This window comes from Rhipicephalus sanguineus, chromosome 1 (assembly GCF_013339695.2).
Source record: "Rhipicephalus sanguineus isolate Rsan-2018 chromosome 1, BIME_Rsan_1.4, whole genome shotgun sequence".
NCBI classification, from domain to species: Eukaryota; Metazoa; Arthropoda; class Arachnida; order Ixodida; family Ixodidae; genus Rhipicephalus; species Rhipicephalus sanguineus.
Window position 1 is genome coordinate 235,083,636 of NC_051176.1, and position 25,374 is coordinate 235,109,009.

General features: G+C 46.5%; 1 protein-coding gene across 1 annotated transcript in view; it reads left to right on the forward strand.

The window, feature by feature from the left end:
* The first annotated feature begins 315 nt into the window (after positions 1-315).
* The window catches only part of LOC119374938 (lon protease homolog 2, peroxisomal), a 49,663-nt gene continuing 24,604 nt past the window's right edge, over positions 316-25,374 (forward strand). The window contains exons 1-6 of the mRNA XM_037645139.2: positions 316-453; positions 3,773-3,866; positions 13,025-13,220; positions 14,232-14,347; positions 14,593-14,745; positions 22,281-22,441. Coding sequence (XP_037501067.2) covers positions 347-453; positions 3,773-3,866; positions 13,025-13,220; positions 14,232-14,347; positions 14,593-14,745; positions 22,281-22,441 — 827 coding nt within the window. The 5' untranslated portion in view covers positions 316-346. The remainder of the gene's footprint in view (positions 454-3,772; positions 3,867-13,024; positions 13,221-14,231; positions 14,348-14,592; positions 14,746-22,280; positions 22,442-25,374) is intronic.

Genomic DNA, 25,374 nt, shown 5'->3' on the forward strand with positions numbered 1-25,374 from the left:
TTTTTCCCCTTCACTCGTCCCACTTAGTGATCCACAAAGGCAAAACCGGACACACTACCAGACACTACTGGCCTACTGGCAAAGTTGGCAAAGTATCGTGCGAACGTTGCGTGATAGTGATAGTGGTGATAGTGATAGTGCTGTGCGATCACGGTGTGTACAAAGGACGTATTTACTGTGCTGCCAGTCGTGGAAAGGCGGAAAAATGCAAGCCATGCAAGCTGCCGTCGCTGGAATTACCGGTCAGCTCCAGAGACCGGTGAAAACGAATATGTTTGAAGCATTTAAAGCATTTAAAGTTCCCGCAATTAGTGGCGGTGGCGCCACAAGCGCTGTAGTTGAGAAAATGGCGACGCCAACAGCGAAGCTTCCCCGAAGGCTGCCTTTGCTCTTGATCGATGGCGTTCTTTTCCCAGGAGCTTCGATACGAATACCAGTCTCATCGCACAAGAAGTAAGTGATTTGCGGATTCCAGTTGCTAGCATCGCACTGCGGATTTGTATTCTTCTGTCTGCAGTTACGATGTTGTACCGACAAGATACTGCGCGCTCGACCTCGATTGCACTGCTGAATATATTTGTTAATATCGTGCAAAACTGGGTTATTGTTTGTTAGCACCATGGTAGCGAAGACATAGTTTATGTTAATTTGACAAAGTGTTGATTCTCTGTGTGTTGAGGTAACACATCGAAATGCACGTTACATAGGTAGTAAGTTCGATCGAGTGTTCTACAGCAGACGGCTTATGCATGTCTTACTGTGTTTAAGTTGTAGAACACTCAATTTTAGTGCAGTGTGTGTAGCATCTGGACGCGCGATGGTGTTGTTAACACGTGTTTAGTTTTCCTTGAAAGCCGAGGGCCGAGTTCTCGTTCTGTTTTAAACCGCATTGGAACGCACGGCGCATCGAGGAAGTTGAAGCGGCAAAGCGCGGACGTGTTTACAAACGCGGGAGCAAGCATGATTTCGTGTTTTCGGTTTTCCAGTGTGCGTGCAGCAGTGGCGTAGCGAGCTTCTTTAATTTATTTTTTCTTTCTTTATTTAGTATTACTTTTTATTTTTATTTATTTATGTATTTATTTATTTATTTATTTATTTATTTATTTATTTATTTATTTTGCTGCGCGCGACTTGAAGGTGCGCGCGTTTGCGGTTGTCGCAAGGTTGTCGATAAAAATTGATGCACTATTTATTAACTGCTTATTGTCAAGCTTTGGGCCAGAGTGCCGCTCCCGTTTCATTGGTGATCGCGACATGACATCCTTCTATCTCTTAATCGAACTCTGTTATGTACGTGCATCGTCATAAAAATTAATCCTTCCATTAATTAGCCTTTTTTTTTTCCTCCCCTATCCAGGCTTGTTTCCTGTACATTTTGTTTTTCAATCTCAAGTGCGTCAAGGGTTCTCTGTTCCGTCACTGTTCTGTAGAATATTTATGGTAAATTGATAATAAACAGCACGCTTAGAGAAATACTACCTCAAGTTATTCTAAATCTGAAATTTTTTTCATTGAATGAGGACGCTTTACACTGGGCACATCGTACGTTGTGAAGAATAATTATACATTTTTTTATAGCCGCTCTTGCTCACTGTAATTCAAAGTTGCTATACGTAGTGCGTATTGCAAATGCCTGGAATGCAGGAAAATTAATTGTTTCGTAAATGTCACATTGTGGGCTTTCTAAGTGTTTGTACAAGCTGGTAAAACTGCTTTGAAAAGATCTAGAACATTAACATTATGTGAAAATTGCTACAAACTAAAAAAAAAAGGCATTTTGACTCATACTACAGCATGCAGTATAGCTAGTCCAAACAGAAATATGGCGTACAAAGTATTTTATAGGATGCTTTATTTGCAGCTTACCCAGAAAGATTTAGAAGAGTAAACTTCGTTCTAAGCAAGAAAAAAAAAATTTAACGGTACAAGCACAATGTCAAGCCAGTCTTTATTTCGCCTTAACTATTTTCATGACAATGCATAAATGATCAAAAAATAAAATCCATTCACTTGATTTCTCATTTCTCTAGCAAACAACGCTGTTACCCAGCAAATCCATAGCAGTATTATAGACTGGCAGTACATATGCCTCAAAGAGTTATTATTGCTCACGTTCAACGACGTGCCCCTAAACTCGTTTATGTGAACATATGTGCCCTTTGTAATGCCGTTGAAAGATCATAAACCATGAAAATATGTGAGAATGACCTAAAGAAAGCTATTTGCTTCATTGCTCAATTCTTTAGTGAACAGAGCTACCACATGGTATTTGTAGTAAAAAATACCGATATCACACAGGCACTTTTTGATCACAGTCAACCCGGATCAGATTTCTTGTTCGCAATCAACAGTGGTTGCTGCTACACGGTTCAAACTAATGCAGATCAAGTATGCTGCAGGCATCAGCCAACTCACGATCTGGGAGCCATATTGCAATGCGCAGATCCCAATCATCTTGATCGCGATCAGTCTGATTGCGATTAAAAGTCACAGTTAAAAGTTTATTCAAAGATCAGCAGCAGCTGATCTGGTTAGAATCTAATCTGGACCGGTCCTGATCATGATCAAAAGTGCCCACCTGACATTGGTGTTGTAGACGGGCAGCATGTACTTGGCAAACAGCTATAGTATTAGGTTTGTCTTGACGACAGATGTGCCCCACAGTTCAGCTGCATGTTTGTATTAGTTGTGAGAGTTCAACTTCTGACCACAAACTACTAGTCATGCAAATCTGCAAGTGGTTGAAAGAAAGCTACTATTGCTCGTTAGTAACTAAAAAAGAATTGCAATCGAATACGAGAAAATACGAGAACATAATACGAGAACATAAGAATACGAGAACATAAGAGAAAAACAAATGGCCTTTGAATATTTAACTAAATCTGGAATACTGTCACCTTTCTGAAGCAAGATCAGATATGAAGCATGTGCAAAGTCCATTTGGTGTAACGGAAATTGAGCTTGTATACGTTGACACTGTTCATAATACCATTCACAATTAGATGTCTGAATAACTGTGTAGCTTGTAAATGATAAATCTATGAATTACCAAGCATGTTGCCAGATGTACAGGGGTGCTCAAAGTTCCCATGCCGCTATCCCATGTAATCCTATGGCAGCGCAGCCTGGGAACTTTTGACCACTCCTGTACATGTAGTGTTGTGATAGCTGAAGGGGAGTGTGGCACTAAAGCACTGCATATTTTAGTAATGCAGACGTGGTTAGTCTGGCCAAGTAATAAATCTGAACAAATTTATATATAGGCTGTATACCTAAAAAGCAGGCAATTCTTATTGAATGACTGGAAATCATTTGAGTGTAAATTATATGGCCATGTCTGCTTGCTCATTGAGTAGGCTGCTGCCCCTGTGCAACAAATGTAGCTATTTTACAGACTAATATTTGTCGCTGCTTTGCTTGTAAGAATGCAGTGCAGATTTCTAGTAATTGTAAGCATTCTACTTAGTCAAGTTTCCATTTCTTCTTGATATTTAAAAGTTGTAATCGGGGTTCAGTTTACATTAGTTCATTGTTTCGATCTGTTTTTCACACTTCGCTTCTACATTGATGTATTTAATTTTGAGGATATAGTCGAGCATTTTCGGTCTTCTGCAGGTTTGTCACTATATTCTATAAGTGGTTAGTAGTCTGCACAGTGACATTTTTTCCTCTATCTATTGCTGTTTGGCAGCATGCATTGCAATAATACTACAAGGGGCTCTACTTAGGTTCCTTGTGCCTTCAAAAGTCTCTTGTCATATTCTTTTTACAGCATGAACATGGTGAAGCATCATCTTCTGGGACACAGCACTTTCAGCAGTGCCATCATAGGAGTGGTACCACGGGAAGAGAATGATTCACACGAGGTAAATTCATTGTCTTAAACCAGCTGCGCTGATGTCCATCATCTAATGTACAGTGTAAAAAAATGTAGTTGTTTGTCCAAAACCTTAACAAAGTCACTGATTTCATGATAATTGAAACCTCTTTTGCTTTTTTTGTGTTGGCATGGGTAAGGCAAGTGCACCAAACATGTAAAATTCCCTCGAATTGCACTTGAGCTGTTTGCTCCGAAACACTGAGCTCGGCCACCAAAGGTTTGTGTTCAGGCAGGTTGCTGAGGAAAGTGCCCACTAGGTAAAACAAGCCTGGCATCCTTGGAATGTTAAGAGTCATTACAGTTGAATAGAATTGTGCCATTGCAGCCTACATTTCGGTGGATTCAAGTATGATAGTGTGTGATCGTAATAGAGCATCCACAAAGCTGTATTTAGATTTCGTTGAAGACCTTTAAGTTGCATATCCTCATTCTTTATTATATGAGAGTCCAATGCACATATAACAGTAGGACCACTATTATTCTTGCCAATGGGGCCTGAAATAGGACTGGTAATATGGGAAGCCAGCAGGCAAACAGACATTTCAGTTGAACTAACGGCCTTATTTATTCAAATACCGAGAGTTTTTTTTTATACATATATATTAACGTCTGCCACCACTACTGCACCCAAAGTGATGTTCCTGTTTCCGTGAGCTTGAATTATGACAGTTGAAAGTATCGGGCATTATAGCGTATCTTGTGAAAACTAGAAAGCACATCACCGCAGCTTTTTGTACCCTCTGAAGCAGGGGCGGCGCCAGTGGGGGGTTTGGGGGGGGCTCCAGCCCCCCCAAAATTTCCACCTGCCCCCCCCTTTGCCCCCCCAAGAGCAAGCATAGTCAAAATACAATGCATATGTTCCCAGCCTCTCTGCCCCCCCTGAAGGAACCCACTTGTCGTGGGTGCCCCCCCAGTAAAAAAATCGTGGCGCCGCCCCTGCTCTGAAGTTGTATTTTGTGGCAAGTAAAATAAGGCATTTGGTAAGAATGGTGCAGGAGCTAATTCAAAACAGTAAGGGTTACTGTAAACCTCTGATTGCCAACTTCATATATGTGCTCCTGGCTAGCTTTGAAAGTAGCCTTGATCTAGGCTATGTGCTTACTTTCTTCATTTGCCCAAAACATTTCCTTGGGAACTGCACTGTACAATTTTATGCCATCTCTTCCTTGTTGCTTTTTTTCGCATGCTACGAATGGCTACGTGTGGCCTTGAATTCTTTGAGGAAACATAGCGGTGTGTCATTAAGGGCAGAGTGGTTTCTGACGTAGTAGTCTCCTTACTCTCTCATTCTCTTTTTGTTACTGAGGTAACTAAGTGTAGTCCATTCCATTGTCTTATGAGATGACCTTGCAGATCATAAAGCATTGCTTTAATTCAAGACACACATGAAAAGTATGTTAATGAAAGTGAAAGATTACTGGTGGTGAGAATGCTTTTGCTCAGAGTGCCTAGGTGTTGTTTTATCAGCATTTACAACAAATTTAAAACGTGTGATGTTTCCTGGTGGAGGAGCTTGTAGGTTGACATTTAGGCTATGAACTGGGAGGTTTCACACTAAAGGATGTTTTTATATCCTGGAGAAGGCCTTTGTACAGTCAGATTATTTAAGCTGCTTGCCCCGCCACGGTGGTCTAGTGGTTATGGCGCTCGACTGCTGGCCCGAAGGTCGCGGGATCGAATCCCGGCTGCGGCGGCTGCATTTTCGATGGAGGCGAAAATGTTTGAGGCCCGTGTACTTAGATTTAGGTGCACGTTAAAGAACCCCAGGTGGTCGAAATTTCCGGAGCCTTCCACTACGGCGTCTCTCATAATCATATCGTGGTTTTGGGACGTTAAACCCCAGATATTATTATTATTTAAGCTGCTTTGTTTGACATTGTCTACAAATGTTATTTCCTTCTTATAGATGCTGTCATGTGCATTGCTTTCTTATAAATATATGCATTGTATTTTTATTTATTTCTAAAATTCTTTTATTACTCTGTCACTCTATTAACTATTACATCGCAAGTGTAGAAGGAAAGTAGAAAAAAAAGTTTTCCTGAAGAAGTCATTATTTGCATGAAAGTTGTTGTTTACTTAAGTTGCAGAATGTAGCTTTTCTGATAAGGTAGAAACTGGCAATTATGTGAAAATTTCATGGCCCAAACTTTTTTTAAAGTGCGAAAAACATTGACCTGGAATAATCACAATGAATGGCTCATACTACTGAGAGGCTTGCTTTATCAATCATTGCCATGCTAAGAGTACTGCTAAAGTGCATGAGACATAGTCTCTGTGCTTCCCAAGTAAATGTCTTCTGCATTAATCAGCCTTGCTTTTTTATTATTATTTTCTTCACTGAAACAAGTTACTGTAAGGCCTTTACGTAGCATGTGAGTGTTTGTTGGTCAGCTGCCAGCCTCTAAAAAAAGATCACGTGCTACGTCATGCTAGCTGGCAAAAAAAAAGTCTGTTTGACACTCCCCACCATGGCTACAAGTGGCACTGGCTAACACTCCCAGGATTACACACACAGAAATATCCAATAAAGTGGACGGGCGAACGACACTATCGTAGGTCAGTTGGTAGAGCAGCCGACGTGTTATCCAAAGGTTGTCGATTCAGTCCCTACCGATGGCAAGTTGATTCTTCGTCCACTTCAGTTCCTTTTCATTTTTGTCATAATCACTACACTACAGTTAAAAACTACAAATGATGCCCCCTGTGCCTTCCTTGGCTTCATTGTCTGTTGGCTTTATTAGGCTGTGTCTAACAAAGAAATGAGCCATCGATTCATTCGCCTTCTTTCATCCCCTGTAAGTAGTATGATGCAGGCTTCTCTTGCTGCTGTGTGCAGCTTGCTCTTAAAGAGGCAAAGCATTCTTAAAAAATGTATTGAGCATAGTAAACCTGCTCTTTAGATTGACTGTTATAAAATTCAAGCCCTAGCATTATTCCTGTAACTTGAAACAGGCTGCCCAGTGTGTAAAGGCGTTTATTGACGGCGACGATGCACAGCGACGACAGTAACGACAGAGCGCAGACTCGCAGACTCTCACGAGCAAGAGCACGAGGGGCGTGCTCTCCGAGAAGAGGCGAAGAGGGCGACCCACTAGAAGGCGCTCGAGAGGACGGCCCATTACAGCGTTCCAATGCTTCTCTACAATTACTCCGGGTACGAAAAGGAAGCCGCCCGGCGACCTAACAGCTGGTCACTATGAGCGGGTCATGGTAGGGCTTGAGGCGCTCCTCGTTCACAATGTCGCGCCCTCGACGGCACATGTCCGAAGATGGCTCAATGGGTTCAATCAGGTAGTTGATCGGGGACGTGCGTTCGACGACACGGTAGGGGCCTTCGTATTTGGGCAGTAGTTTGGAAGAGAGGCCAGTTACAGCGGTCGGGACCGAGAGCCACACGAGCGCTCCAGGGAGGAACGTGGGCTCAGAAGTGGTGGTGCCACCGTGAATGCTCTTCTGCCGCTCTTGTTCGTGCGTTGTAAAGGTCTTCGCAAGCTCGCGACATTCTTCAGCAAGCCTGGCTGTGTCCGAAATAGGCGCACATTCAGATCGATCCGGCTTGTAGGGAAGGATGGTGTCGATTGTGTGCGACGGGTGCCTGCCGTACAATAAGAAAAATGGCGAGAAACCAGTAGTGCTCTGAGAGGCGGTATTGTAGGCGTACGTGACGAAGGGCAGAATGGCATCCCAATTTGTGTGGTTGGCGGCGACGTACATTGAGAGCATGTCGCCGAGCATGCGGTTAAAGCGTTCGGTGAGGCCATTCGTCTGCGGGTGGTAAGCAGTAGTTTTGCGGTGAACGACGTTGCACTCTTTGAGAATGGCTTCGACGACTTCCGACAAGAAGACATGGCCTCGATCACTGAGCAGCTCCTGGGGCGGATCGTGATGCAGCATGAATTGGTGGAGCAGGAAGGAGGCCACATCGCGCGCTGTAGCTGCTGGGAGGGCGGCGGTTTCGGCGTATCGCGTTAGATGGTCAACAGCGACGATGGCCCAGCGGTTACCAGCCGAAGTCAGAGGAAGTTGTCCATACAAATCGATGCCCACGCGCCCAAACGGACGGTTAGGGCAAGTTAATGGTTGTAAACCTGCTGGCGACACGTGCGTTGCAGGTTTTCGGCGTTGGCAATCGAGGCAGGAGCGAACGAACTTCTGTACGTAGCGGTACATCCCTCGCCAGAAGTATCGTTGTCGAATGCGGTGGTAAGTTTTGGATACCCCAGAGTGCGCGCATTGCGGGTCAGAGTGGAAGGCCTCGCATATTTCAGAACACAGACTGCGGGGTATCACTAGTAGCCACTGGCGGCCGTCGGTGTTATAATTGCGTTGGTGCAGTAGGTCGTCACGAATGGTGAAATGGTGGGCTTGACGACGCAATGCGCGAGTGGATGGTGTTGCCGATAGATCCGTCAGCAAGTCGATCAGCGAGGTGATCCATTTATCCTTGTGCTGTTCGGTAGCGATGGTGTGAACGTCGATTGAAGCAACAGCTATGTGAGATACTGAGCAGGGGCCCCGTCACGGTGGTCTAGTGGTTATGGCGCTCGACTGCTGACCCGAAGGTCGCGGGATCGAATCCCGGCCGCGGTGGCTGCATTTTCGATGGAGGCGAAAATGTTTGAGGCCCGTGTACTTAGATTTAGGTGCACGTTAAAGAACCCCAGGTGGTCGAAATTTCCGGAGCCCTCCACTACGGCGTCTCTCATAATCATATCGTGGTTTTGGGACGTTAAACCCCAGATATTATTATTATTATACTGAGCAGGGGGCATTGTCGTCAGGCAAGGGAGAGCGCGAGAGGGCGTCGGCGGCAGCATGCTGGCGTCCGTTGCGGTACAGCACGCGGATGTCGTAGTCTTGCAGGCGAAGTGCCCAGCGGGCGAGACGGCCTGAGGGATCCTTCAATGACGACAGCCAGCATAGTGCATGATGGTCGGTGACGACATCAAATGGGCGACCATACAAATAAGGTCGAAACTTTGTAAGGGCCCAGATGATCGCCAGGCACTCTTTTTCCGTGACTGTGTAATTGGTCTCGGCTCTGGTAAGCGTACGGCTTGCGTATGCCACGACATATTCGGGGAACCCTGGTTTGCGCTGCGCAAGGACAGTGCCGAGGCCTACACCGCTGGCGTCCGTGTGTACCTCCGTTGGGGCCGTAGGATCGTAGTGACGTAGTATGGGAGGAGACGTCAACAAACGACGGAGCTTTGCGAACGCGTCGTCACACTCGGACGAGCATTAATTTAGGGGTCCGTTACTTCCAAGGAGCTTCGTCAGCGGCGATATGATGGTGGCGAAGTTTCGTATGAAGCGTCGAAAGTACGAACACAGTCCTACGAAACTGCGCAGTTCTTTGACGGACGTAGGTTTTAAAATTTGGCCACGGCCCGAAGCTTGGCCGGATCGGGAAGGATTCCGTCCTTGGACACGACGTAGCCGAGGATTGTCAGCTGCCGTGCTGCAAATCAGCACTTCTTCAGATTCAGTTGGAGGCCGGCGTTGCGCAAACGTGTCAAAACATGCCGCAGACGTTGGAGATGCGTGGAGAAGTCCGGAGCGAAAACGACGACGTCGTCCAGGTAACACAAGCACGTGTGCCATTTCAAGTTGCGCAGAACGGTGTCCATCATGCGCTCGAAGTCGCGGGCGCATTACACAGACCAAACGGCATGACATTAAACTCGTACAAGCCGTCGGGCGTGACAAAGGCTTCGGTCAAGCGTCATCCGCCATGGGTACTTGCCAGTACCCCGAGCGCAAATCAAGAGATGAAAAGAATTCGGCTCCTTGCAGACTATCAATCGCGTCATCGATTCGCGGCAGCGGGTAAACGTCCTTGCGAGTGATCTTGTTGAGCCGTTGGTAGTCCACACAGAACCGCACGGAACCTTCCTTCTTTGCAACGAGAACAACGGGAGACACCCATGGGCTGTTCGAGGGCCGAATAACGTCGCGTCGAAGCATATCGCCGACTTGTTCATATGACCCGACGTTCTGCTGGAGACACGCGATATGGACGTTGCCGCAGTGGTGGTTGGGCGCCAGTGTCGATGCGATGCGTAACAGCGGAAGTGCGGCCGAGAGGTTTGCCCGACATCGAAAGAAGAACGAAATTCTTCCAGCAGGCACAGAAGTTGGGAACGCTGGACCGACGTGAGGTTGTCAGCAATGGAGGACCTAAACACATCAGCAGGTGACAAATCGGACGTGGAAACAGCACTGAGCGTACGGGATCGAGCTGGCGCAGTGCGTGTCACCCGGTGCGTCTATAAGACATTCCCCTCGCACCAACGTAACAATGAACGGGGATGGGTTGGTCACAAAAATATCCGTGTCGCCCTGAGTGATTTCCACGGTCGCAAATGGCACCAACAAGCCTTTCCTAGTGAAAACGCGGTCACATGGAGAAAGGAGTGCAACGACGTCGCAGAAACCGGTGCAATAGACTGACACAGCCGTTGACGAATTTGCAGGAACTGTGATGTCGTCTTTGACGAATACCTTTGTCGCAGCCGATGAACTGTCTGCCGGTGTCAAATCTGAGAATGGTGAAAGCTCTAGTTCGGCTGGCGCGCAATGAATGACGGCGTCGTGGCGGGAGAGAAAATCCCATCCAAGGATGATGTCGTGAGAGCATGAGGAAATTATGATGAATTCGACGGCGTACAGAGCGTCCTGAATGATGACACGGGCTGTGCATACCGCCGTCGGGTGAATACATTGGGCGCTGGCTGTACGAAGGGAAAGACCGGAAAGTGGCGTCGTCACTTTTCGTAGCAGGCGGCTTAGTTTAGCGTCCATAACGGATACGGCGGCTCCAGTGTCGATAAGGGCAGATGCGCTAACACCGTCCACAAAAATGTCTATCACGTTCGATGGGCTTCGCTGAGGGCTTTCGCAGTTCGATAGCGTCGCAGCCCTGGCCTCGTGGACTGCGACGACTACTTTTCCTGGTCGCGTGCGACCGGACGTGGGCGCATCGGCGACAGTGAGCGACGTCGGGGAGACGGAGAGCGCCGACTAGATGGAGCTTGGCGTGACGTCGGTGACAGAGGCGTAGGTTGGGCGTAAAATGTGCGGTTTGACTGGCTGGTGGCGGGAGACACGACTTGAGGCGGCTGGACGCGATTGCAATAACGTGCCACGTGGCCGGCGTAACCGCATGCGAAGCATATGGGGCGGTTGTCGGTGTGCGCCATCGGTTTGCTGGAGCAAGGCCCGCCCATGGCGCAGGACGTGATTGACGGGGTAGCGACTGATATGACTGCATCGTGGGCTGCGGTCGTGGCCTCTGCATTGCGTCGGCGTAGGTAGCCGGCATAGCCGCTTCGAAGGACTGATGTCTAGCGGCGGCTTCGGCGTAACTGTGTGGGGCTGCCGTAGGTATTACTGGGGACGTCCTGGCGACAACTTTGGCGTAACTGAGTAATGCAGGAGCCGGATGGTGCTGGTGGTACTCAGGCATGACCTCCGCGATTTCCTGCTCAGTCGCTCGACGGAGGGGAGGGAGAAGAGTAGTTGACGGCTGTTGAACGTACTGAGGTTGAGCAAAGTCCAGCAGAGAGAACTGGCGCGCGATTTCCTCGCGCACGAATGACTTCACCTCTGCGAGCAAGGCGGAGTGGTCGGATATGGTCGACAAGCCAGCGAGCTCGGCGTCGCGGGATGGAGAGCGACGCGGGTCATCGACCGCTGCCGGCGCAGCTCCTCATAGCTCTGGCAGAGCGTGATGACCTCGGCCACTGTGCTGGGGTTTTTGGCGAGCAGCATCGTGAAGGCATCGTTGTCGATGCCTTTCATAATGTGCCTCATCTTGTCAGATTCCGACATGGTGGCGTCTGCTTTCTTACACAAATCGAGGATGTCTTCAATGCAGCTGGTAAAGGTTTCGCCGGCCTGCTGAGCTCGTTCTCGCAAACGCTGTTCGGCCTGCAGCTTACGAACGGCAGGGCGGCCAAACGCGTCGACGATGGTGGTCTTGAAAGCGGACCACGTCGGGAAATCGGATGCATGGTTGTTGCACCACATGCCTGACACACCCGCGAGGTAGAAAACCAAGTTGCTCAGCTTGCCTGCTTCGTCCCATTTATTGGGGACACTCACCCGTTCGTAAATCGTGAGCCAGTCCTCCACGTCGGTGCCATCCGCGCCGGTGAAGACAGGAGGGTCGCGGATATGGGGGACACCGGGACAAGTGGTCAGGGCAGGAGGCGGCATTTGCTGAGCGGCGTCTTGCAGCATGGTAGATGGCACGGTACGGGATCGAAGCTCCAGGGGCATCGAATGGAGACCGAAGTTGTGGGGACGGTACAGCACTCTCCACCACTTTGTAAAGGCGTTTATTGACGGCGACGATGCACGGCGACGACAGTAACGACACAGCGCAGACTTGCAGACTCTCACGAGCAAGAGCACGAGGGGTGTGCTCTCCGAGAAGAGGCGAAGAGGGCGGCCCACTAGAAGGCGCTCGAGAGGACGGCCCATTACAGCGTTCCAATGCTTCTCTACAAGTGTTTTAATTCAGATGACTGCCTCCTGACTCTTTTGACTTGTTGCATTTCCTGCCGCTTTTTTGTTATAATATCCTATATTTTTAAACAGTTTCATTTGGCTGGAATCTGACTGCACAGCTAAGCAGTGCATCCTGCCAGCAGAAGCAAAAATAAAGTTTTATCTTAACTTAAGTGGTGACAAATGATGGTGGTACTGTGCTGAGATGGGGTGCTATGACAGAGATGTATGCCACGCAATCTGCGTTCGTTGAAGACCATTCTGCTGAGTAAAGACTCGCCAGAATGCAGTGTTGATTTTGTGATCTATGCAGATCACAAAAGCATGCCATTAGCAAAACAATACCATTTGCTGCACTCTTTACGAGTTTATTTTTGTACTTTGAACAATACATACACAGTAACCCTAAAAAGCTCATAGTACAGTGTGTCATAAAGCTCCCCCACCCCCTTGTCCCATTTAAGTGTAGCATTATAAATACAATTCAGCATGGTTTTTTGTCCGAGATGTTTGCAATAAACATTAGCCTGTGAGTTATTGTGCCAAACATTGTCGTGCCTTGGACCAAGGCTGCCACTGATGTGTGTTGAGCTGTGTAAAGTATTAAGTGAGCACACCTTCGTGCAGGAGGAGACATGGTCTATGCACAACTTGGGGACAGCAGGTATTGTAGTCCAGGTGACAGGCACTAACTGGCCAAGGCCTTCATACACGCTTCTAGTGACAGGCCTGTGCCGCTTTCGTATTGATGGCCTCATCCAGGAGTCACCATACCTTGTGGGAAATGTCTCTCAACTTGACAAGTTGCCCGGGGAAGCTGGCTGTAAGTAGCAAAAGACTGTTTATCACGTTTTTGTATCTAAAAAAAAGTTTTCATGTTTGTCCATCAAAACTGAAAAAACAAAACCCAAGTATGTAGAAGTCTTTGAGAGTTTATTACAAAGAAGAATATAAGCTTAGTATTACTATATAGATGTGTTGTTGTAATTTCCAAAAAAAAAAGAAAGCTTTTATCCAAAGCACATAATTTCCTTCTGTTATCTTCAGATATCTGAGAAACCTTTTGGGTTTTATTCCTACGTATACTACCACACATATTGGCATACTTAAGGTCTTTTACCACCTCCCACTGAATGAGAAAAAACACAAACTAGGCCATAAGATTTCTGTGTCCTTTAGTCAAAGTGTGGAATGTTCATTCTGGAGTGTATGTATACAAATGTTAAGTGCAAACCTACCAACTCTCCCGATTTGCCTGGGAAACTCCCAAATTTTGAGCAATCCTCTAGATCGTACAGATACAGCCATAAAGCTCTTGAAAAACAGTCCACTGCGGGGGAAAAAAAGAAAAAAAAAAAGGAAAGGGGTTTTAAAATTTTCTGACCTTTGTCTGATGCGTGTGGGATGTTTAACACTTTCACCGCAGTATGTTAGTGTCATGCAGAAAAGTGTACTAGGTTGAGAAAGGCTACCAGCTGTAAGGAGGCATGGCACGCTTTGTTCCTTAATTACAAACATGTGCGCACACTCTATAATTACGACTACCAGTGTGATCGCTGACGTCTAAAAACTTTACGGGCAGTCATTTAGAGCTGTCTATGACGTTGCTGTGGCCCTTAGAAGCAATAAATGAAAAACGTACGCCAGTTTTCTTTTGTCATGTGGCAAAATGTCCAATGCTGTTGCAGTTAGTATTTTTAAACTAAAATTTTGCAAGTTCTAGTTGCCAGCTGGTGACCTAAGACAACTTGAAAGCACAATTTAGCTTTTTTTTTAATTTGGATCCTGTTTGATAATGGTGCGCTTGTTTTTTTTTTCTTTTTATATACATCAGTGGACATGGACGATTACGATGCGGAATTGACTGAGCTGATGAATCAATTTCGGGAGCAGGCCACGAAATTAATAGACATGCTTGATCTGTCTATTCCTTCCATCATTCGACTGAAGGTGAAAACTCTTCATTTTTTATGTGCATGTGTACATGTGCACCTTTGTGTGACCTTTGGTTCAATGTAAATTACCAATTCCCTTTTTCATTAGACTGAAAGGGCTGACAGATGATTTCTGTTACTATACTGGTATGTGTGTGTCTGTGTGTTGCATTACAAGTGTGTGCCTGTGTTTTGTGTGCATTAAATCATGCATTCATTTCATGGTTTTTATTACCCAAAGTGGTTGTGTCTGTTTTGCAGCGCCTGCTAGCCTCTGTTCCTATTCAGAGCTTGCCAGACATATGTGCTGCCATTGTAAGGGCCACTCACGCAGAGAGGCTTCAAGTGCTGGATGCAGTTGACTTGGCCGAGCGCTTCAAGAAAACACTTCCCCTGCTGATTCGGCAAATTGAAGTGAGCATGGTTCCCTTTTGTCACTCCACTTTTGCAGATTTTAACAATTTACTTTTTTGTACCATGGGTTACACAAGATGTCACACATTATAGAGAGGAGTTCAAGTTATTCTTTGCAGTAAACAGCAGCCAAATAGAGAAATTGCTTAGCCGAGTTACTCCTAAAGTGTCGAGTATAAAACAGTACTGTTCCACTTTCTATTGCTCTGTCAGATTTCGTTTAGATCCAGTGTTCGCGAAGACTATAACATACCGTTGAATGTAACCAGCCTTATTAAAGCTCAAAGAAGCAAGCTGAATTCCTGCGCCATTTGTTTTGGGCTCCTAGCCTCCATTTGGTTTTCTCTTCCTCCCCCACTTCCATCTCCATTGCCTATGTGGTAAAAGCACATTGTTAAAAGGGAGGGGTTCGGTGGCACACTGGCAAAAAAAAAAAATGCTGTGGGGGTTCCTGGAGGCTACATTGCAGCAAATTACCAGATTTTATAGGTAGATTCAGATGTATACAGTCGAACCCAGATATGTCGAACCTGAAAGGGACCACAAAAAAGTTCTATATATAGGTAATTCAATACATAACATGTTTTATATATCGAAAACATTTCAAGGGGATTTTACAACTGTTCGATATACACAATAATTTGTTGTGTGTGAGTTCAGTATGTGCGGGTTTGACAGTATCGCCACATCACATAGTACGCATGTGGGCATCATGCACCGCACAAGTTTGGCAATACATACTGAAAATAGTTGCTGGTGATGTAGTGTTCGCGGAGGGTGAGAAACGTACAACCGACACTTATGGCGTTCAGTCTGAGAGTGTCTTTATTTCATGTTTCCCTCCCTGACTTGCACCCACCATAATTCTTTCATCGGGCGGGCCTGGTCCACGTTGCTGCCACCGGCTCTCCACCGTCGGCTCAGGATTCTCTTCTGTCTAGCAGTAAACTTGCACAGCACATCTCCCCCTCATAGCTTTCTCTTTTAGAACCGCTGTACAGGCTTGACTACGCGTCCACTCTGTGTCTTGTAACCCTGTGGGGCAGATGAGTCTTCTCGAGGTTCGTTTGTTTCTGGTTGCATTTTGTCCTCTTGACCCCGCTTCTTGACTCCTCACGTCTGGTGAGGCTTGTGGGTTTCTCCCGGGCATTGACTCACACTACGAGCGTTTCTCAATTTCAAGCAGTGGGGCTAAGTGGAATCTGTTCCTTCTCAGTTGGTCTGTGTTGTGGGAATCGAGCGCGCCCTCCCCTTTGGCGCCTCGTTCTCCAGCTAGCGCGTGTGTTGGCCCCGCGCGGCTCGAGCGCCGGGGACCGCCGTTAATCGGCAGCGCCAGGCCTCTTTGTCTGGCGCGAGCCATGCGTCGGCTTCCCGGCGCGCGGGCACGCGTCCGGGCATGCCTCGACATGCTCACATGCTCACGCCACCAAGCTAGCTTACGTCACTGCGCATAGCCGTTCCTCATTGGCTGCCAGTGAAAACCCCCTTCCCCCTTGAGCTCGCTTCTGTCTGGCGCGGGCTTGCCCGCGGGAGATGCTCTCAGGCTAGCACGAGAGGTTGACGCGCTGCTCTACCAGGCGGCTTCTCGTTCGTGTGCTCGACTGCTGCCCTTTGTGTGAGAGTCGTAGCGCCACTGGCAAGCGTACTCGATCGGTCTTGCGGAGTTCCCTTTACGGCCTGCAAGCCCGTCACTGTCGTACTGTGCTGCATCTTGGGTTAATAAACCCGTGTTGTTTGTTGACATCCTGCTTCGAGTGCCTTTTCTGCGCCAGTGCCGGAGTCGACGAACCCAGCCGTAGCGTCTTTGTTCGCTGCGGCAGTGGAGAACGTCGCGTCCCTTCACGGTCGCCTCGTAGGGTAAGCTTTGCGCTAAACATATCTCCACAGTGTCTGTCTCCAGAATATAAGACTTCGGAGACCCGGTCGATGAAAGTACTATTCCAGTCTTGTTTTGGTTCCTTATCCACGCTGTCTCCCCTGGCTTTAAATCTCGAAGGATCCGAGCTCCGTGCCTTCTGTTATGGTTTTTCTTTTGCTCGGCTGCATGCTGCCGTTCCCACGCCTGAAATGCTTGCTTATCTACCACGGTGGGTTCCAGCGAACCACATGCCGCCAGGAGAGCGGAACTACATACCGCCGTTTTCTGTAGGCTCTTCTTTACTATCCGCATGGCCACTTTAACGAAATCATTGCTTTGCGGAAACCTGGGGCTCGACGTTACGTGCTTGAAGTCCCATTCTTTCGCGAACTTGTGGAAGGCAGAGCCATGAAGTTTCTTGAATTGAGAGCCATTATCCCTGAAAACTGTGTCAGGCATGCCGTGTCTTGCGAAAACAGACTTTACATGTTTTATTAATTCTTGTGCTGTCATACTCGTAAGCAGGGCGATCTCACGATACCTTGAATAATAATCGGTCACAAGCAAGTAGTTCTTTCCTCCACAGTGGAACAGATCCGTGGCAACTTTCTGCCATGGTCAATCAGGAAAATCAGACTGCATCAACGGCTCATGTCTGTACATCTGTTCTTGAACACACTGTGTACAGCGCCGAACGAGCTCTTCGATTTCGGTCGATACACCTGGCCACCATTCTGACTCCCGGGCCTTTGCTCGACACTTTACAGTTCCTTGATGACCTTGGTGTGTCTTTGCGAGTATTTCTTTACGCATAGTCCCAGGAATGACTATCCTTGACCTTTTCATGAGAAGGCCATCCTCAACTGCAATGTCTGACCTGTGCTGCCAATAATCTCTACATTCGAAGGAAGCTCTTTGTGGTTTGGCCATCCATCATTGCAGCAGTTGCTCAGCTCCTGAGTGTTTGATGGGGGTCTCATACCAATAATAGCCTGCACTTACGAAGGGTCAGCATAACATGTTTCTGTAATCTTTGCACAACCTTTCTGAGACGGGCACTGGGCTCGGCCTGCGTCCTGCCATAGATCGGGATGTCATCCATGTTACACGCAACGCCTTCCAGGTTATCCAGAAACTGTGACATCTTCCTTTGGGAGAACTCAGGTGCAGAACTGATTCCAAAAGGTAATATTTTAAACCCGTTTTAAACCGCCGTTATGAACGTGGTCATATTTCTAGACTCCTTCGCCAACTCGAAGTGCCAAAATCCTGAATTGGCGTCGACTTCACAAAAATATTGAACTCCGGCAAGTTGCGCAAGAACATGTTCACTGACAGGCAGAGGGTGAACCTCACGCTCTACAAACTTGTTTAGCTCAGGCAGGTCTACGCATATGCGCACATCTCCATCAGGCTTCTGAATGATGACCATTCCAGAACACCACTGTGTTGGCTCCTCAACTGGTTCAGTACCGCCAAGCTCAACCATCTCTTGAAGTTTTGCCTTGGCCTTCGACATTGAAGGGACACTAAAGGCAAATAACAATTTATGTCAGAGTAAAAGCTGAATGTATGACAACGTCTAAAACGGCAATATTATCAACAACAGTACCCTACTTACTGAGAAATTAAGCTAAATGTATCACATGACGTGTGCCACGAGTGGGACATTTTGGAAATGATCCTGATGACGTGAGAGCGTCCGACTATTAATCACTAGTAATCAAACTAGCTGCAATAAAAAAAGAACCTTCCGTGCATCAAGAGACGTAATAAAATGCTGCTTGTTCGTTTGTGTTTGATTCATGGAAAAAAGAACCTCTTTGGCATTGCCATGGGGAATGGCGCGCGTGGTTCAAAGATTCCGTTTTCGCTGAGCTGCGCTTCGTTCACGTGGTCGCATCTCAGTGGTAGTTTCAGTATTGCGTACTGCTGCGTGTGTTTTGCACGCTCGTGAAAGTCGCTCTGACAGAAAGTTCGACAAAAATGCCGCATGCATGTGATGTTGCCGGATGCCCGAATGGTGCACGCCGCCAGTGCATGCCGCCATGCAGTAAAGGCGGGCAACGTTGGGCACGGCAACAGTGACGTCAGAAAGACCACTTTCAGGCGGGTGACTTGAAGTGCGCTAACGCGATGCGGACCACTAAAACGTGATTTCATTTCAAAATAACCACTTCCTTGGCATAAAAGTAGCACTACGAGGTTTCTGGACCGCTATTTCAACAATCAACGTCGACTTAATATTTGCCTTTAGTGTCCCTTTAACAGTATGGGAACTTTTTGAGAAGTGGTCAGCGCTAGTGGTACAGCATCTTTTATAAGCTTGATCTTGTATGTGAGCTAATTTTACCCAGACCGGTAAAGAGTTTGGGAAACTCACCCTCTGGGTTGACAGCTTCGCTTGTCTGACTGATGACTTCAAGGCGTTTCACAATGCTTAGATTTTCACTAGCTGCCCTTGACGGGAGAGGTGTCTCAAGACCATCCACGATGTAGATACAGTAGAACCCCGCTGTTACGTTCCTCACTGCTGCGTTTTCCCGGCTGTTACGTCATTTTCCGCCGGTCCCGGCATAACTCCCATCGGATGCAATGTATTGGGAACCCCGCTGTTACGTCGTAACTGTCGGACCGTTCCCGTATGATACGTCGCGAAGTGCGCTCGGAGCCGACCGAGTGACTACCGAAGAGAGCGGCCATGGTGCATTTTCACGCAGCTTGGCCTGGTTTGACCGTAATATTAGCCGCATGAGAGGCACAAGCAACAGGATCTTTCAATTGATGCAAACAAAAGCATGGCCTTCGAGATTCGTATTGCAAAGATGGCGTCTATGACGTAATTGCTAGCCAAAGCAAGGCCTTTGAGATTGGCATTTACTATTGACAAAAGCATAGCCTTCGAGATTTGTACTGCACAAACATGGCGTCTATGACGTAATTGCTTGCGAAAGCAAGGCCTTCGAGATTAGCATTCCCTTCTGCCATCGCGTTGGCGTAGACTCATCATCATCGTTATTTGTCGGAGGACGGGAGGAGTTCGAGCTGGTTGGACCTCGCATGGTCGTGCGCGCGGTTCGCGGTCGGACTCGCCGCGCTGGTAGTGATTGCGTGTGCTTAGTTCTTTCATGCCTACAGCTGTTGGTGTTAAAAAGATCACATACGTTGATTACATTTCTGTGGAAGAGGCCGTCCCCAGCTCCGCGTTTCTATCCATCGACTAGATTGCGGCTGAGCGCGCCAATTTTTGTGCTGCTCGTAAGCATTGAAATAAAATTCTGAACCACTAAATATTTTGTCGTTTTTCTTGTTTTTCGGCTCTTACGTTTCCCGTCTCTTACGTTTATTTCCTACGGTCCCTTCAAAAACGTATCAGCGGGGTTCTACTGTACTTCCTTTCGATGACGTGTCGCGGTACAATATCACTGCTGTAACCATGCCGGAGACAGCAAGTTCCCACTGGTTGGGTCCCCTCAAGACCTTATATGGCTTCTGGAGATGCATATTCTTGAAATCTCTCTTATACATTTGGAGAGGAATCGGTCACATCTGCTCTTGTAGCCACTTTGAAGGTGACAGGCGACCTATTAATGTCCACAGTAGCCATCCACTTGTTGTCGCAGCTGAATGAGATGAGTTCGAGAAATGCGTCGTTGGTTACCGATGATCTCGCGGACTGATGCTCTTCCTTTGCAGACACAGACAAAATGTCCCTTTTGATGGCACTTGTTCCATGTCGTTTTTGTGCACGGCACTTCCCTGTAGTGTGCTGCGAGTAGCCACGGAACGTGCACTGCTTCACTTTGGCTTCAGGCTACTTCTAAGCTTGCATGGCATGCGTCTTTCGCTTTCCTGGAGGCACAGCTGGAGTTCGAGCCTGGCCGACTCTATCCACATCCTCTTCATTGTAGCTGTGCAGCATAGCAGCTTGTTCCTTTATCACATCAGACTGTCGGGCCATGGTGGTGGCCTTTTCGAGGGTCAGCTCCGTGTCCAGCTGCATTCTTCCTGACAGCTTGCGGTCTCTGATGCCCACTACTGTCCGATCCTGGATCATCTCGTCATGCAAATCTCTGAAGTTGCACAACTTGGCCAGTCTGTGTAGCTCTGTGACGAACTCTTCGACCCCTTTTCCTTCCCGCTGTTCTCTTCTTAAGAATATCGCTCTTTCGTTCATGACATTCCTTCGAACTACGAAGTGGTTTTCGAACACCTGCAGAACATCATTGTAGCTGTTCTTCTCTCCTCTGTTAGTTTCAATGAGGCAAGGATGTCTTCTGCCTTGTCGCCCATAAAGTAAACCAATGCGTAGACTTGTTCCACAGTGCATTTTGAGGCGAGGCTACTCACAATGCGAAAACGTTCAAAATGCCGCTTCCATTGTGGCCACTGACTTGAATTTGCAAAGTTAAATTCCTCCGAAGGCTTTGCATTGAAAGCTGGTCATTGCCATTTTTCCTTGCTGAACTTGCAAACCCACCATCGGACCGTACGTTGCAGGTTCAGACGTACGCTGCCATCATGTAGTGTTCACGGAGGGCGAGAAACATATACAACCGACATGTATGGTGTTCATTCTGAGAGTGTCTTTATTTTGAAGTTTCCCTCCCCGACTTGCGCCCCCGTAATCTTTTCGGCGGGCAGGCCGGGCCCGCATGCCGCCGTTGGCTCTCCGCTGTCGGCTCAGGTTTCTCTCCTGTCTAGCAGTAAACATGCACAGCACAGGTGATTAGAGGTTTAATATCTGTGCATTCAAGACTTCAGTTTTGGTAAGGGTAATACATTGTAATCATTGTACACTAAGTAGTTTCCTGTGCCATAAGGAATACAGTCAAGTGCTTGTGTAACAAAACACTTGGTGCCTTTGAAGTCCTTCATTATACAGCTCACTTTCTTGTATAATTTATGCATTGTATTGCTTCCAATAGAGGAGGTTGATCATGTTCAGCGAAATAAAGCCATTATTTAACAGGAATCCAAGAGATACTTGATGAAAAAAATATCACTGGGGTCTTTCTGCACATTATGTCTAATAGAATGGGCAACTGCAATTTTTGCCGTATGGCATTGAAGTTTGTAGCATTGCTCTTTGGCAGTGCAACGGGTGACAAAAAGAAATTGGGTATGACAGAAGGTCGAGGTACAAAGCTTCAAATCCACTATCTCTTCCCTTGTTACTGGACTTGCCCTAGTGAGTTGAGCATTACTCCCAAGTAGTGGAACTAATTGTGGCAAAGGTTGTGCCTAGTGCAGGCCATACTAGTGCAAGTTGTCGAACTATGTGTTTAGCCATTCGATTCACTGGGCTGCGAAGAACCGGAAGCACTGCTGCATACATGCATTGTAATGCAACAAGTCAGCTGCCAGGGATTTCCAAACTCAGCAAATTTCAGGAAATTGTGTGTACAGGAAATTTCATGTAACCACTTTTACTGTTGAGGCTTTCACAGTGCACATATAGTGTGCCGGTACATATGGGTTAGGCAGGTAGTTTTGTTGTAAAAGCATCTAAGTGTAATAATATTCCATATTTTTGAGTGTACAGGTCCCACAAACGGTATTGTGCAGATATTGAAGGTTTTATTCCTAGTTTAATGTTGTTATTTGATTCCGAGTACAATATTGCTGTTTATAATCTCTATGCTTGTTAAAACTTTCGTATTTATTTATTTTTAAGAGTCTTCAATTTTTGCATCAAGCAAAGAAAGATGGGAGCACATCACGCGCTTTTCACATTGAAAAGGTTGGATCACCTCATCGACCGAGACAACAGCTGGATATTGATGATGACGATTTTGAGGAAGGAGATGAGGTTGGTTTGTTGGAGAAGAAAATAAAGTGAGTACCTTCTTCATTTGTACTTTGTATTTGCCCACATTGTTAGTCAAATTAATGTGGTGCAGTTTGCATGCTGCAGCATCATTAGTAATAGTAGTCTGTTCATACATAAGCTTAAAAAAATTTTTGTAATGATTTGCTACAGCAGCTACACTCCATTTGGCCAGATGTATTTTTTTGTCCAAGAAGTCCTCACTACTGTTCTCGTCACTTTATGCCACTTTAGAGCATGCACTCATTGGTGCAGGCTTGTGTTAATCCACATTTTGGGTGGAAATGCCGCTGCCCTCTAAAGTTGTATACGACTGCAGTTTGTTATATTTACATTGATCGAGCATTTTTACTTAACTGAAGTTAGGCTGTAAATATATACAGTTGAACCCACTTATAACAATCCCAGATATAACGATCTATCGGTTATAACGACCATATTTCGGTGCACTTACGATTTTCCTATGCTACCCATTGAAATTGCGTCCACATATAGCGAACATTTTTCAAAGCCTCCTACTTTTACAACGAACACTTCAGACACGGTCGCGGTAAAAATATGGCGTATACGAAGCTACAAAAAAGTTAAAGCAGGTCTTCTAAAGCATGAGAGGCGCGCGCTCGCGCATCTCCCGGTCCAGTTTACTCGTGATAAAGATACCAGAGATCGGCGAGCACCGCACGCGCTGCTTTCGGACGCTGCGAGCGAGGTCACTCACTTTCCAGTCTTTTCTTCAGATGCAGAATGGCAGTGGGGAATAAAAAAAGAAAGAAAGAAAGAAATAGGAGGCAGCATGAAGCCTTGTAGTCACCTTTAGCAAGGCAACCTTTCCTGGCGCTGTTCTCTGCAGCTACGACCACCTACGATGAACTTATGCCTTGGAACGCAAGAAGCCATAAAATGCAATAAGCGAATTTGACCGCAATAACTTTTCGGCGCTTAAATGTTCACTGTGTCGACGTCACAATATGCCGCAAAATATCTTTCATCTTTTCGGTAATGGCAGAGACCGGCCGATCGGTGATTATGACTTCCGCCCGATTGCGGCAATTCCTTCAGGGACAAGCATCAGAAGAGAGCGCAGGCGATGTGGTGGCCGGCGATGGAGGTGCCATTATGATTTATCGCCGCCAACCTTATCACATTCATCTGCAGCTATCGGCTCGGCTGCTCGTGTGGCATAAACTGTTCGGAGTGACGGCGGTACAAGCAGTACAAGCGTGCAATGCCATTGCCGTTCGCAAGTTCGCCGCCGCCGCGCCATGCGAGATAAAGTGCACGTCGCTTTGTATAAACGAAGCGAGTTGAGTGGCACGGGCACCGAGGAACGTCGATGCACTTACAGCGAGCATATACAGCGTGTTAACCCAAGCACGCCGCGCCTGTCGTGCAGGGCTGTCAGAGCATCGCGGAGACGTACAGTCTGCGTTGCTTGCAAAATGCTTGTCTTTGCCACGTTGAACGAACAGGCTACTCGCCGCACCCGTGCACGGTCCGAAGTGAAGCTGGCACAAAGAGCGCGCAAATGCGCGTACAAATGCAAGCGGCCCGGCAGTGATGGCGTGAACCGAGTATGTGACGCGCTGCACGCAACTATCCAGGGATGATCGGCTCCACGTGGCGGTACTGGTGGTACTACGGTTCAGTGAAACGGTGTCGGTTCACTGAAAAGGCGGTTTAATTCACTCGTGCACGCAGCGGGCGTCGCTTCACAACGCGAAAAGGCCTAACTTCTCACCAGAGGAGTTGTTAGCACTTGTCGATAAAAATTCGCAGAAAAAAAAAAGCGGCTTGGTCGCTAAGTGCATTGTTTTTGAGGGCGAGTCCATTTACAACGAACTACTGATCTAACGACCAGTTTTCGCGGCACTTTCGAGTTCGTTATAAACGGGTTTGACTGTATAGATTTCTGTGAGAAATTCAAGGGCACTTGAGTTTACTTTGTTGTACCATTACTTCATTATATCCCGTTTATATTTAGATGAGATTTGAGTACACACGCATTCACTGTGAGTGGCTGATAGTCACTCACATTCATACGTTAACTGAAACTCACCCTTGTTCACTGTCGTCATTGGCTAAGTTTGCGAGCACTCTTCATAGTCATACCCACCCGTACTTATCATCACCGACTAACTCTCCTCTCCCACCTGTGAAATGAGAGTGAAGCAAGTATGACTCATTATACTCATGAGTATGCCGACCTTGATTTACAGTGGCAAATTGAATACACCCTCTTTAATCAGTACAACCTCTGTTACGACAGTGGTTTATTTTAGGCTGGTGCAAATAGTAAATTTGAGGTTCAAAGCAAATTCGAAGTAAATAGTGATTAGGTCAAATAATTTCAAATCGAATTCGAATAGTATATATCACATATAAAGAAAACTGAGCACATTTTCATGACCCAACTAACCTGCACAATATTTTTTTTTTAATTGAAACAAGGCATATGCAAATGTCATTCTTTTTGGTTCAAAGGAAGTGGAAGCAACTTAGAACAGTAGCAGGATTTGACTTTTGGTACTGTGTAAGTGATAATCTGTAAAATATGTTACGTTTAAGAATTTACTGTACTTAGAGCATATAATCTTGTGTAACAAGCTTTTAAACTTAAAAAATATTAATCGATGTAAGGGTAATATATTCATTTAACCTTGAAGTTGGGCTTTACGGCAGTGTGGATTTTTTCTTGAAAGGTGTATTCACCGTATAGCACCCCTTAATTGCTGTGAAACTACCTTTACAGGGGGGTTACATGCGGACTAATATACACCTATTCGTTCATTTTGAATACTTTGAAATTTACACTAATTTAAATTCGAAGCGAAGCGAATTCGAATACTGTGATATTCGTTCGAATATTCGAAGTGCTCGAATATTCGCACAAGCCTAGTTTATTTGGTTACGTGCCATAATTGGCATGCTATCTACCAAAAAT